At 43.5% G+C, this 14,821-nt stretch overlaps 1 protein-coding gene and 3 non-coding genes across 6 annotated transcripts; all 4 read right to left on the bottom strand.

Moving 5' to 3' along the window:
- Positions 1-5,571: 5,571 nt before the first annotated feature.
- slc25a3a (solute carrier family 25 member 3a) lies at positions 5,572-13,174 on the bottom strand. 3 transcript variants are annotated; one of them, XM_034112567.1, is made up of 8 exons: positions 13,084-13,174; positions 12,462-12,616; positions 11,353-11,477; positions 9,782-9,961; positions 7,981-8,162; positions 6,817-6,989; positions 6,468-6,578; positions 5,572-6,031 (listed from the first exon to the last, which is right to left on the bottom strand). In XM_034112567.1, the coding sequence occupies exons 2-8, from the start codon at positions 12,601-12,603 to the stop codon at positions 5,871-5,873; spliced, it is 1,074 nt and encodes a 357-aa protein (XP_033968458.1). In that variant the 5' UTR covers positions 12,604-12,616; positions 13,084-13,174; the 3' UTR covers positions 5,572-5,870. The 3 variants fall into 3 exon arrangements, with proteins under 3 accessions (XP_033968458.1, XP_033968459.1, XP_033968456.1); XM_034112568.1 differs by lacking the exon at positions 11,353-11,477 and adding an exon at positions 10,323-10,438 and having other exon boundaries at positions 12,462-12,628; XM_034112565.1 differs by having other exon boundaries at positions 12,462-12,628.
- On the bottom strand, positions 6,212-6,408 carry LOC117439392 (small nucleolar RNA SNORA53). Its single transcript, XR_004551151.1, has one exon. It is a non-coding gene; the product is annotated as a small nucleolar RNA SNORA53 (small nucleolar RNA).
- LOC117439393 (small nucleolar RNA SNORA53) lies at positions 7,649-7,845 on the bottom strand. Its single transcript, XR_004551152.1, has one exon. It is a non-coding gene; the product is annotated as a small nucleolar RNA SNORA53 (small nucleolar RNA).
- On the bottom strand, positions 8,525-8,721 carry LOC117439394 (small nucleolar RNA SNORA53). Its single transcript, XR_004551153.1, has one exon. It is a non-coding gene; the product is annotated as a small nucleolar RNA SNORA53 (small nucleolar RNA).
- Positions 13,175-14,821: the final 1,647 nt, after the last annotated feature.

The raw sequence follows: 14,821 nt of genomic DNA on the forward strand, positions 1-14,821 counted from the left end.
AGCTGCTCAGACGAGGTATTTGAAGCTGTAGGTGGCGTCGCAGGATAACCTCGAGCCCTTTCAACGACAACACAGGTCCTGGCGGTGAGGACTCTTCATGTTAATGTGCCGCAGCTTCTTCTCACAGTTGCAGGTAGTCTGAGAGCAGTCCTTGCAGAGGATGGGCTCCACCCGGTAGGGGTTAAACCCAACCTGACACTTCCGGCAGAGCTGCTTGGAGTACACCTTACTGGTTCCAGAGATGCACGCCGCAGGTGAATGACTGATGATGACTGTCCTCAGTGGGACTGGTAAACTGGGGTGAACCTGGGACAAAAGCTCCTGCAAAGTTGGATCCTCCTGCTGCTGCTCTGCCAATTCACTACGAGAGACAGACAATGGAACAACAGGTAGCGCCAAAACAATATTCTCAGAAATTACTTTTTTATCTTGTGCTTTATAGGTCTGGGCTCGTGTTACTGCACAAGCTGGAACTACCTTTGTCAGCTTCTTCTCAGGGTCAGCAAGCTCGCCCCTCACTGGCTTAGAGGACACCACTGGTGAAAGAGGCACATCAGGCCACACTCTGCCACCAGCCAAATCATTTCCGAGGATGACTGCCACTCCCGGAACAGGCAAAGATGGCCGGACTCCCATGGCAACCTCACCCTGCCGTAAATCACAGGACAACACCAACCGATGCTTTGGAGCAGACAACAACTGCATCCCCATTCCCTTGAACAATACCCCACTTCCAGTGTCCGTTACCGAGGAAAATGGAAGAACACCCTCAGTTATGTATGAATCGATAGCACCTGTGTCTCTCAGTATCTTGACAAGGAATTTGTTTTCACTTCCTTGCAAAGACACATAACCCTCTCGTATGAAAGGGGCATACCCTGGATCAATTTCATCTGCCAACTGGGAGGGGCGAGGTTTCACCCCTTCCAGGGCTGGTCCGTAGTTAGAAACCGCAGCAGCAACTGGTTGTGGGGTAGTCTAGAGTTTAACCGCAGCTATAGCGTCATCCCTAGCAACCTTGTGGGGAAAAGCTGCAAGGGCAACAGGCCTGGGAAACTGAACATTTTGGAGTCCCTTGGTTTTTGCAAGTACTGGGCATTCCTTTTTCTGGTGTCCTTTACCCAAACAAAAGTAGCAAGTACTTCGATCTACTTTACATCTGGGGTCACCAGACCAGTTATTTCTGCTCCCCAGTCAAATCTCTCCCCTGAATGAATCTTGTGTGTTAACGTGTAATCATCAGCTAACACCCCGGCGTCTGTTGCATTTTTAACCTTATGCTCATTCAGGTACGTAGCAACGCGTTCTGGAAGGATATCTTTGAATTGTTCAAGAAGGAACAGTTCCCTCAAATCATTAAGATTGACTACTTCGGAAGCCGTGACCCACCGATTAAATTTCATCGTCAGCTCCCGAACAAGTTCCACATAGGTCTGTCCTTCTGACTTCCTTAGCTTCCTGAAGGTAGGCCTCAGGCACCAACTCATAAGCTTTTAGCACTGCAGTCTTTACCCTTAAGTAATCTTCACTGTCAGCCATACTTAATGCAGAAAATGCTTCTTGAGCCCTACCAGTTAACACACACTGTAACAGCAATGTTTTCTCTGAATCAGACCACTGTCGTCTTTGGCTAAGTCGCTCAAAAAGTCCAAAAAAAGAATCTACAGTCTTCTCCTCGAATTTCGGTAACAACCTCAAGTTATAAGCTACATCAAAAGTAGCTGGGACACCCCAGAAGAAAGCTTACCCTCTTGGATGAGGTCCAACTTGTAACGCTCTTGTTGCAATTCAGCTTCCCGCACCACTGTAGTTAACCTTAAACGCTCCATCTCAGTTTCCTGTTCACGACCTCTAGCCCGGTCCTCACGAGCACTTGCTCGTTCCTCACGTTCACTGTCTTGTTGGTACTGCAGCAGCATTATTTCCTTTCTCTGTTCAAATGTCATTTCATCAAAGTCAAACAAAGAAAAACCTGCACTTCTCTGCCGCTCTGGATTTATAGCTGCCTTCTCAGCCAACTCCTCCTCGGAGCCATCATCGACAGCCACTGCTGGCAGAACTGCTTGCAGTATCAATTGGGCCTGTAACATATAGTCACTATGGTGTCTTTACGACCCTGCTTTGCAACGTCTACCTCAAAATGCTCTGCAATTTTTAACAGTTGCTCTTTAGTACATTTTTCAAGTAGTTCCACACTGGGACACTTCACAAAATCTGTCGATGTAGCCATGATTATGCAAACTCCCTTGAACCCGGTGCAAAGACACCTAAACAATTTTTTTTTTTTTTCACTCTGGAATACCTCTCCCCTAGCTAACTGCCACCCAATACTAGCTATCTTGTCTCACCCTAGTCTTCATGCATGCCACGACAGGTGTTTTAAACACTTACCCAATGACCTGGTAAAGCCCCAGCGAAGCTGTTACTCACCAAGACAGCCACGGACGTGTACCCATGACAAAAAAATGTCGAATCATGTTTATGCACAAAAATAACAAACCAACAAGCTCCCCTGAAGGAGATGTTGCTTATACCTATCAGGAAAGGTAATTCCAAAGCTACTCCTTAATGCCCCACACCAGGAACAAACTGTCTACACAATCAAGGCAAACAATCAAGTAAACAACTATCACCTGGTTCTTGGATCGGACGAGCCCCCATATGTTACAAGCTGGCTCTGCTTGTACCATAAGGACAACAGTTCCACACCGGAGTTGCCCAAAACAATCATTTAAGCCAACACAGTGGTTACAACCAACAATAAAACAGAACAGAGGAGCGGTGTCCTGCTGCACCGAGGAGGGCAGCTGAGAGAGAGCCAGAGCCTGTTCTGCAGCCCTCTTATCTACTGGAATCAAGTGCCACAGGTGGGTCCCATCACTGCTGGTTACAAGAAACAGGTTACAGCAGCACCAACTGGTGGACAACCACAGGGTTGTCACAGTACACATACGACAGCCAACCCTTCATTATGTAATCTGACCTGTGATTTTGTCTATGACAGCCTATAGTCTCACAGTGTGCATTCTCACTGTTGGTGACCTTGCTTTAAAGTACACATTTGAGGTCACAGGAGGGTCAAATATAATGCTTACCTGACTGCATAATATATCTTTTTACTTTGTTTTTGAAAGGAACATATTCAAATGTACTCAGATGATATATGGCAACCCACACCAGAGCTGACTGCAGTGCTACGCAGCTTGTTAAAAGAATAGTTCCACGTTGCACCACACATTTGGGAAATACATTTTTAATTATTTGAATTTCCAATACACACATATTAAACAATTGCTACCCGTTATGTTAGCTGGCTACTTTCAGAACTGTTCCCAAACAACAGTTGGACAGCTTGAACACTTCGGCTGAGATTTTGCTAAATGAGTTCACACACTGCTGATCAAGCCTATCGCTTCTCTGGAAAGCTCTGTATTTAGTACACGGGAGTGTCGGACCCCTACATTTGCACACACATCAGTGTGCCTCACTCTTTGTGTGAGCCTGTAAACCCCGCCTTCCTTCACTAGCCATCTAATCCTCTCCTCACCCAACGGCCTTTCTAGCCCACGCACGCACGCACGCACGCACGCACGCACGCACGCACGCACGCACGCACACACACACCATCTAACCCAGTCTAAAATACAGTGCGCTGTTTTTAGGATGACCCTCTATCCATTAGATATTACCAAGACCTCCACTGACTAACAGCCTCATAGGGATAGGCAGTTTTAAATATAAACCGGAAGATAAATTGAATGTAAATCAAAACAATTACTGGAATTTAGTTGTGGAAGTTAAGACATTTTTTATTTTATTTCTGTACCGACTGATTAGTCTAGACATAGTGAGATAATGAATGCAGGACAGCTTTTTAAATATTGCCCCCTTGTGAAATGATATGAACACTACATGTTCAACCAGTAAACAGTGGTGTTAGTGTGCACTCTAGTGGTAGAAAACAATACAAGAGGCGCTCTAAGCAGCATATTGTCACTGCAGTTTGCGTGATATTTAACAAAGTTATGCCAATGTAAGAATTACAATGTGACACTTAAGAAATCTCATTACCCAAATGTCCACTTAAATGACCAGAGCATACACCCTTGGAATGTGTTCATACATTCACACAATGTAAAATGCAGATATTAGAAGATGGCAAGCTTTGAAAACAAGGAAAAACTGCTGGATTTCAAAGAAAAGGATAAGCATCGCAAATGTGTTAAAGGAAATGTGCTCCAAGTGTCTTAGACCCCAATGATGCACACATTGCATTTTGAAACTGAATGAAAATGGGGCAGGCTTGATGGTAGCATTTCCATGCAAATGAAGAAAGGCCATAGAATATTTGTGGTACTGGCCGCCCCTCCCTACAGGCCAATCACGCAGGCTGCATGGGGCCCCGCCCAGAGGGCCTCAGCTGCTGTGCGCAGTTCTCTGCGCACCCCCGGCTGACACGCGAGAGTGAGAGGTGACAAGGAGAGCACGTCTATAACCCGACATCTGACCAATCACGGCTTTGATACGGCCACTAGTGCAGGTGAAGAGATGTCGGTGAAAAGAAGTTTCAGTCCGGCGCAAGCAAGAGGGGAAAAAAACAAAACTTGAAGAAACTAGAGCATCACTCGAAGGTGGGTTATTGTCAAATGTACAACTTGCGAATGTTGTATAAGTCAAATTGCCAATTGCCATATTAAAACATCAGCTATAATTTACGACATGAAGAAGGCAGTCTCTGCAGAGCATATAGGCTAATGCAGTTATTTCCAGCATTCTTTATTTACCATTCATTCAAGTATGTGATGCCTTTTATCTGCTAATGTACAGGAGGAAGAGTGATAGACTGTCTGTCTAGTTGGCTTACATAACAGTTAAAGTTTACAGCCTAAAAAACACGGAGCATTTTTTCCCCATATATTCATTTTTATGTCAATTTGCACATTTCATGGTGATGCTCAGCCTCTCCCCTTAACAGTCATCATGTCAACCACAACACAGAGAAATGTGTGTGTAGTTGTTGATACATTGCTGACAGAGGGAACTACGTTTGAACACAGATTTAAGAAATATCAGTTTTTGAGCATGTTTTGTCTTGACTATACAACTATATTATAATAAAATAATATAGTATTTATATTATTGAATTGATGATTATTATTAGTAGAAGTTGTAGATTTGCATTAATTATATTTTAATCTTTTTGAGGCTAGTATTTGGCAGGAAATGCAGACGTATTCACCTGTAAGCGCATACTGAACGACATGCATGCACAACCATTTACCTCACTGCATAAAAAAGTGTTGATAATAATAATAAACAGGAATTATATTTGCAAAGTAGCCTACTTTGTTTCCAAAACATTTTTTTCCCACTCCTGTCGGTTGGGAGGGGGCCTCATCTCACAATGTCGCTTGGGGCCCCAAGTTGGCCAGGGGCGGCCCTGGGTAGACTAAAAAATATTTAATTAAAACAGTTGTACAACCTTAATTATTCCATAAAAAGGTTTGTTATTCGACGGAACACTAATTTATGCCACACATTTGCGTAGAAAAGAAGAAAGACAGCCAAGGGTTTTCGAGGGAATTAAATTCTTTTATTAGAATGTCAACAATCTTCTAATGACAGGAATTGATAAAACCAGATGGTGTTTCGACAGAGGATTGTGTCCGTCCGACTCACGGTAAGTCAGGAGCGACAGTTCCATCTTCTCCTTGTTGATTTCTGTTTTTAAATATACATTATTAGCAGCCCTGTGCAGAGCAGCAGGCGGGAAACATAAATATAGAAAACTGCTGTGTGCACTGTGGAAGTTGGGCAGGGGGGTTTAGATGTGTCACCTGCGGCTCAGTGGAGGAATACAGTGGGGGGGGTTACTCTGTGAGGCCGAGCTTCATCTTCAGAGACTCTGGCATCTCCGGGGGGGCGGGACGGGGCAGGCGGAAGTAGACCTTGACGGAGTCGTAGATGAACCACTGCAGGGCGGTCAGAGTACCGATCATGATGATACGGGCAACCAGACCCTTCCACACACCTGGAGACACACACACTCAATATCAGATTGATATATCCATACATCATGCTGGATGGAGACGAGTATCTAAACACTGATATACAGAATACTATTTAATATACCAATATACTAAACAAGTGTACTTTATACATACATTTTATTTAAACAAAGCATTTCATTCATCTAGTTTAAGATGAGCAGAGTGTCCGTCCACCAGGCAAGCATCACTGGGGGCTCCCTGTCTGTAGAGGACAGGGCTGCCAGTGCTGCAGTTGGGCTGGGGGACAGGTAGACTGTTCTCACACGCCAATGACTCAAGCACCTCCAACTGTACAGCCAGAAAGCTGCCGAGGGGCTCCGTTCAGAGCCCCCCCAGAGGTGGATCTAAGGAGCGTGTTGACCAAAGCCTCATGATACACTAAGCTAGTTCTGGTACATGTGTGACAGGGATACAGACCTTTGGGTCCCAGCTTCTTGAGGACCTGGGTAGCGGTGCTGCCTGACTCCTTGTTCAGTACAGACACCACAGAGTCAGCAGGATGGGACACGATGGCACAGAACACACCAGCTGCACAGAGCAAACAGAAACACACATCAGAGAACAGTCTGTAGATCAGCTGCACTATCAATGTACTAGAATTATACAAGACTGATATCAATGTAAATACCTAGCAATTCAAGTCAAAATATTCTTATATACCCAAAAATAGTTTGAAGCAACTTATTTGTTACGTTTCATTAACTAGACAGACATTTGGTTTTTCTAGCTTACAAAGCATTAGGATGGTTTGTGATGCGCCACTCACCAATATAACCGGCAACGAAGGTGACCACCAGCTGTTCAGATTTGGTGCACTCGCTACGGGGCTTGGGGACAGCGTGCTTGTAGAGCAACTCCACGGTGCGCTCGAAGCAGGAGAACTTCATCATGGTGTAGGGGATCTGCCTCATCCAGAGGGGAACCACACCCTTATAGAAACTATAGGAAATGGGAGATGTGTGACAAACTGTGTTAACATGTGATCGGTGAATTCTCCTTGCGGTTCAAACCCATACGTGTTGAGTTTGTCTGGTTCAGCAGAAAGGAAAACAATGACTGATATTCGAGAACATTCACAGGTACACTGCAGTGATTGGATGGTTCACCATTACTCGTTTTTTTTAGCTGGCAGGATGACATATGATTAAGTTACAAAATCTCATCCGATGTAATTACTTTAATGTCTTTTGTACAGGGCTTAGCTTTGAGAAACTACGGCGCCATGCTCCCCAAATCTGTGCTTTTTCAATTACTAGCTTTTAAGGTTTTTATTTTATTCTACACATGTTGCACCTGTGTTACCAGCACAGTATTGTGGCTTAATCACAAATACTCCTGAAGAGTATTATACCTTCAGTTTGTTCAAAAGATTAAAAACTGTTTATTTGGCAAGTGAATGTTTATAAATCTGGAAACAGTTTAAGTGCAAATCTTTCAGATTTGTTCACTTTTTACTCACCTCTTTTCCACAGAGACAAACTGAACAGTTTACATTTAACAGTTTTTCAGTCAGGCTCCCTAACCCTGATTTACATGTTGATATTCAAAATAACCACACACATATGAATGCTTTCTAGTTTTGTGCAGAAACAATAAAGAGTGTCCGTCCACCAGGCAAGCATCACTGGGGGCTCCCCGTCTGTAGAGGACAGGGCTGCCAGTGCTGCAGTTGGGCTGGGGGACAGGTAGACTGTTCTCACACGCCAATGACTCAAGCACCTCCAACTGTACAGCCAGAAAGCTGCCGAGGGGCTCCGTTCAGAGCCCCTCCAGAGGTGGATCTAAGGAGCGTGTTGTCATCACAAATCGATTTGTCAATAATTAAAGCCCTAATAAAACACCCTATATTGGAATAACTTGGCAGCCATTCAACCTCACTGACAGTGACTGATAACAAAATGGATTGCGGAGAAGAAGTTGGTGCACTTACGCCCAGACGCCCTCCTCTGCGTACATCTTGGGGACACACTCTCTGAGGGTGTTGGCGTAGCCTGGCTTGGTTTGAATACGAACTTTAACAGCCTCCATGGGAGCCAGAGCAATGTCTGCAAAGAACTCTGCGCTGGCTGAGGCCGCCAGGTACAGTGATGTCCTCCACAGGTAGGTGTTCTCCTGTTTGGTGTGAACACAAAAATAATGGCCAGACAGATCAGGAGACAGACACCCTGCAAAATTCCCATCCTTCACAAAAGCGCAGCAAAAAAGAAGAATGCCACAAAAAGTAAATACTCAAATTTTTTGGGTGACATGTCCTTGTAGCAGCTAAATACACCAACAGCCACCGTCTTGCTACCTTGGAACTTATTCCATTTAATCATTTAACAGGCTTTTTGTCATGCGGTATGGAGAGGGGTATCAAACACTAGTATACAGAACACTCTTTAATATACCAATCTACTTAACATGGTGTACTTTATACATACATTTTATTCAAACAACTAAAGAATATCATTAATCTAGTTTAAGATGAGCAGAGTGTCCGTCCACCAGGCAAGCGTCACTGGGGGCTCCCTGTCTGTAGAGGACAGGGCTGCCAGTGCTGCAGTTGGGCTGGGGGACAGGTAGACTGTTCTCACACGCCAATGACTCAAGCACCTCCAACTGTACAGCCAGAAAGCTGCCGAGGGGCTCCGTTCAGAGCCCCTCCAGAGGTGGATCTAAGGAGCGTGTTGACCAAAGCCTCATGATACACTGATGGCGCATTTCCACTGCAGCGGGTAGCTCGCTTTAAGCGTGGCCCGTTTGTGGTTGCGTTTCCACTTGGCCTAGTACCGGCTCCTAATTCACAGTTTTTCTGGCCCCATAAAATCGTGGTTCTAGGGCCAGGAACAACCAGGCTGAGTATGCTAAACTAGAGAGAGAATAGCTGGCAAGGGGGCTACAACTACAACAAGAACATATTTGACCATGATTTAATTGTAATACACGTTTAAAAATAATGCCGAAGTAACAACATACTGATACCGGTTAGTAAAAACCATGAATTAATGCTTTGACAAGTCTGCAGACAGACGGCAGGCGAAAAACCCTTTTAAAATGCGTGTTTTCTAAATGGAGCTTGGCTAAGCTAACGTTATATATGCTCCGACCGTCCACACTCACAACAACGGCCCATACAGACATAAATAAACCAGTGACTGTATTCTCCATGACACAGACAGTCTGTGGTTTGTACTTGTTTAACTTTTGTCTAGTTTCTGAACAGATATGAGGAGCTGTGAGCTCTGAGTGCTAAGAGCTAATGGCTGTGTTGTTTTTCTGGGGCGCTCATTGAAGATGACGTCACGGCTCCGCCTACACTGCGTTACTATAGTAACTACCCCAGTTCCTAAACTGTAATGGAAGCGCAGCATTAAGTGAGCCGGGCCTAATAAGGCCTAGCCAAACCGAGCGAGGCCTGCAGTGGAAACACACCATAAGCGAGTTCTGGTACATGTGTGACGGGGATACAGACCTTTGGGTCCCAGCAGAACATTCAAATACATGTACGTGGTGCTAAACAGCCGTAAGCTATTTAAAGAATATGGGAAGCATATTTTTGCATGTGCAAGTAGCAAATATCAACGTACATGTATCAACTTTTTATATGAAACATACATTTGGTGATAAACTATACAATGCCATGGTTTGTCACAATAGGTCCTTTGAATCACAAATACAAATAAAGTAGAATCTGTTTCTTCTTTGACAGAGTGGACGTGTGTGTTGTTGAAAGCTGTATCTGGACTCACCTCTCCCAACAAGTCACTGTAGAACACCTTAAACACTTCATAGAAGCCAAACTTGCAGAGTCCCTGCATGGAGTAGCCGATGAAGGTGGGGGCCCAGCCCTTTGCCAGTCCCCTGACTCCATCTTCCCTCACTGTCAATCTGAAGCCGTTACCGATGCTCTTGAACTTTTCTGGGTCCACCTGAGAAAGAGAATCCAAAGTGATGAAGCATGTCATCATGGTGGGCAATTCTTGGATCTGGAGTTTGACGCTGTTTAAGATAGGAAGTAATTGGTATGGACCAACACACAAGTTACAAATAACAGTTTTACTTGTGTGTGTTAAGTGCTTGGACATTTGAAACTATATTAGCAAAAAATATATATCATGGTTTGAAAATCCGTCATTAGGACCTATGCATTAAGCAATGCCAACAAAAGTATGGTATAAGTGAATGTATACCGTTTAACAATGTTGTGCACAACTAGTGCTTTACTGAAATACATGAAGCCATGGGGCTGAGGGGGGAGGAGCTGCTGCTACGTGTCGTTTCTGTACAAACCTGCAGGCGACACTTGACAAGGTCGAGGGGCACCATTGCTGTGTGTGTGAGCCCGCAGCTCAGGATACCCCCAAAACCACACAGGGCATAGTACTTTGAGGAGCCAAACACGACGTCTGTGGAAGGGAGGGGGACACATGCATGCAACATGCAGCACATGATCAAAATCAACACCAAACCAGAGCCACAAAATGGAAGAGTTTTCAATGTAGAATAAGAAACCGTTGGATTCAGTGAAAGGACTCTTCCATTGTGTGATGCTCTGCCACTAACATGCCACCATTTATTAAAATCACACCAAAGTTGATTAAAATCATTGAAAACAAGTGATTTCAGTTTGAACTTTCATGGACCACAGTAGTGTTTTGTTTATTTACTACAAAATAACTGAATGCTTACCTTTTCTAAAGCAAACGAAAGGTTTCTAGATTTGTTTCCTAGCTTTGTTGCAGCCACTGATTTCACTTAGTTTATAAAAATATAATTAGGCTATATTACTATATAGTATCATATCACCAGTATGGTCCAATAAATCTATAAATATGTAACACAGCAGATTACACAGGCATCATAATGCCTGTCTGATCAAATGTCCTTTTGACTTTCATAATTTACCCCAGAGAACAAGTTAATCAGTCACTGTCTTAAATTGTGGACGGCAATATCTGCATTAGGATTCTATGAATTTCTCTTTGCATTCAGATCACCAGGTTAAAGAGTACAGTCTGCATACAGAATGACATGTTCCCCTTCATGTCTGGCACTCCTGACCTTCACAACTCCTCTACTGTTGACTCAGTGGGGGCTGCTCGTGTACAACACCGGTGCAAAATCATGCAATCATGTTAAGATCACTCCAACACATTAGGATCATGGGAATCAATACAAGATGATAAAAAAAGCTTCACCACATTTGGGCCGCCGGCATTTCTTCCATGCAGATTGGTGCATTTTCAAAAAGACAAACAGCCATGGGGGGGTATGACGCGTGACGTTAAAAAAAACAGGGCACCGAGTCACAAGGACAGACCTGCAATCTGCATTTGATCAGATCGAGTGGAACGAGAGCTGCGTGCGTGGTGCCACAGCTCAGAATCCCACCAAAGCCGCACAGGAGGAAATACTTCTGAGAGCCGAACTCAACCTCTGGTCCCTCTGAAGAAACACAGGTTTAACTTTAATAACAGAACACCCCAGGGTTTGGAAAGTATGATATTGTCTTTGAGTGTAGAACTGACATTAGAGATATCAACTGGTTTAAGAGTTATGTTATATGCCTTCAATAAAGCTGGATGTCAAACAAAGCTAAAAGCTGTATTAGGAAGACGTTTTTTGACCAGTCTCACCCTTATGCAACAGGTTTAAACTACCAATTATTTAGTCTGTACCCAAAGCCCATAACAAAAACTATTTAAATGAATCACTGTTATAAACCAGTAATTGCTATTAGGATAAAAGCCAAGCGTATTAATACAATGGACAAATAATGAAGAAAAGAGCATATGTACATGGACATCAATCTTCAAGCTGTTGCTTTTAAACAATAAATGTTTGATATATGCACCTTTAGAGCACAACTTCAAAGCATCCTTTAACAATGGTTGGCCATTGACTGCCTAAACAAGTGAAGGTGAATGAGCTGAAGCCCGTTGGGAATTGGAAACTTGTTAGCAGAAACCTTGTGGACCTAAAAGGGCAGAGTTGATTTTATGAAGTTATGTTTGGTATGGTTTTAACAACCAGTCATAAATATATCAAGCTAGGATAATTTGTTCTTGTCAACCGCTATGTAGCTCAGGGGTCACAGGTATTTCTCGAATACTTTACAATTTAAATCACCGATGCTCCCCTGAAAAAGTGCATGCACTATCTGCACGACACGTCAAATACACTTTGCTTCAGTCCAAAAGCAAGATCCCACTTTGTCCTTCCTTGTCCTCCACACGCAGCAAAGGCCTATGAGCTAACAACCTCAACACATCCTTCAACATTAACAATACAAGAGTTGCAACAATAACCTGCAACATGCACAAAGGGAATAATGCTATATAAAAGTTGCTACTCTGAATCACGCAAAGAAGTAGGCCGCATCGGGGCGAATCTGGTCGGCTAAGCTATTGCAGCTAACGCGGGGTTTACCGTCAGAGGTGGCTGCTGCTGCCAGTGTGCGGGTCCTCTGTCCATGGAGGCTCTGTTTGGGTTCTTCCACTTTCTGGATGTTGAACAGGGGTGAGCTGAAAGGGTTGCCCCGGGCCAGCTGCGTCAGTGCGGTGGGGTACATGGTGGTGTCCTGCCTGCTGGCGGAGCTGCAATGAGCTACAAGTTAGCTGTGCTTCCTAAAGCTAATGGCAGATTTAACTGGAAACATATCGACACCTGAACCGAGGGATATCACGTGCTGGTTAGCTTAGCGGACAGGAAATGCTTAATTTAGCTCATTGATGAACATAGAGGGAATACTACAGGTACATAAAGGTTAACATCAATACACGCTTCTGTAAGGCGCATGTCAAAATCTCAACGCCATCTTAAAAGTCAAGTAATTTAGCATGGCTCTCTTCCCTTTCTAGCATAGCTGATGCTAAATCGCATGCTAAGCTAACTTGACCGCTCCAAGGTTGAAGCTCTCTAAACAGAAAAAAGTGTCGCATAAACAAAACAACGCTCAAATACGTGACGGTTTTGTTAAATGCATACTCCATAAATAAATTGAAATGTAATATGTCATATGCACTTCTTTTAGATTAATAATTGCACTCACTCTTTCAGTATCTTAAGATGGCGCCTCCTCTTAGTTGCAACCGGCGACTCCGAGAGAACGAGTGACCTCGTTTTAAACCGATTTTTCCTATCGTGACGTCAACTTCAACCTTGGGCGGGTTCGTCCGCTACTCTGTCCAATAAGGAAAGGCGATAGAGCTGTCAATCAAGATCTCTTGTCCAATCACAACGTTGATAAATGAAGGCGGTGCTTGAGTGGCGAAGTCACGCCCATCTACTTCCGGTCCATGGGACCTTATTTCGGAAAAATAATGTATTGAAGTCAATGGAGAGAGAAAACGTATCTTTCGATCCCGTTTGAATTGTGCCATGAATTACACATATGTTTGTCAATCATAAAAAATAATTTCCATGTCAAAAAAGTCACAGTTTGTCGTAAAACTGTTGAAATATAAGACTATGAAAAATACGCAACTAGAAAGACTACAAATCCCAGAGTCGCGTAAGTGATGTCACCATTGTTTTCCTCCACAAGAGATAGCTAAGATCATCAGCGCCATAGAATCTATCTATATGGCGCTGGCTAAGATAAGATAACTTTAACAAGATGCCTGTGTGCTTAGTACCAGGTTGTTATCATACCAGCAATGGGTCTTGCTCGTTCTTTCGCTTCCCGTCTGATGAAAGGACCAGGAGTGGCTGGATCAAGTTAGCTACCCAGCTAGTAGCTAGCACGTTAGTTTGCATTACAGCCTTGTCATTTGTATTAGCCTTAATATGAAGTAACATTAAGTAACCCAACATGTTAAACAGTAAGAGTAGTAGTAATATTTCGTGAACCCTTTGAAGAGTACTGTCACCGGTGTGATCATTCTATAATACACAATTTAAGCCCGGGGGAGAAATGCTAATGCTAGCATCGGCGATCGCCGATCTTTTCTACTTCGTGCGATCTGCACAAATGGTTGACATTAAACATTAAAAAGACCAGGCCGTTCAGAGAGATCAAAGCAAAGGCAGGCAGCTTTGCATGACATTCTTCTGGACGTGTTTCATTGTGGTGATAGTGGTTTTGTTTTGTTGACAAGACAGTAGTGACGGCCATCTTGGTGACGTGTGTTGTTGTGGGAGACCAGAGATGTAGTTCATTGAGCGTTTCACACAAACAAATGCGTTACTTCACAGTTTTACAACACATTATTTTTTGACTTGCAAAATTATCTTTTAAATTAACAAACATCATATGTGTAATTCGTGGCACAATTCAAACGGGATCGAAATATAATCTTTCTCTCTCCATTGACTTCAATACATAATTTTTTCGAAATAAGGTCCCATGGAGGTCTACCAGAAGGGGAGGGACTTCGCCACTCTATAGGGAATTATTTCAGCCATTCTAGGGTTCCATCTCAGGTAAATTGACACATGTATGCATCTTACAAATATGTTTTGTGTGTGTGTGTCAGAGATGACTCCTTACTCCAACTACTTATATTCTATTTTATTTCCTTGCACTATTTTATCGGTTTTATTGTGTTGCACTGTTGGAGCCTGGGACCTAATATTAAGAGCCTTGGATCTTAATGACAAACCGCGAGAAGAACACAAGTGGATTACCTGTTGGCAGTTGTGTCTATTCTTGTCGTCAGTAATGCGGCTGAGTGAAGACCCCTCTTGAGATGGTAGTGATGTCACCACAAAGGTAGATCTTCCTGAGGTCGGTGTGGTTGTTATTACTAGAGGATGGGTGCACATCATTTTCCATGTATGAGTACACT

The sequence above is a fragment of the Pseudochaenichthys georgianus genome, chromosome 23, assembly GCF_902827115.2.
Source record: "Pseudochaenichthys georgianus chromosome 23, fPseGeo1.2, whole genome shotgun sequence".
NCBI lineage: Eukaryota > Metazoa > Chordata > Actinopteri > Perciformes > Channichthyidae > Pseudochaenichthys > Pseudochaenichthys georgianus.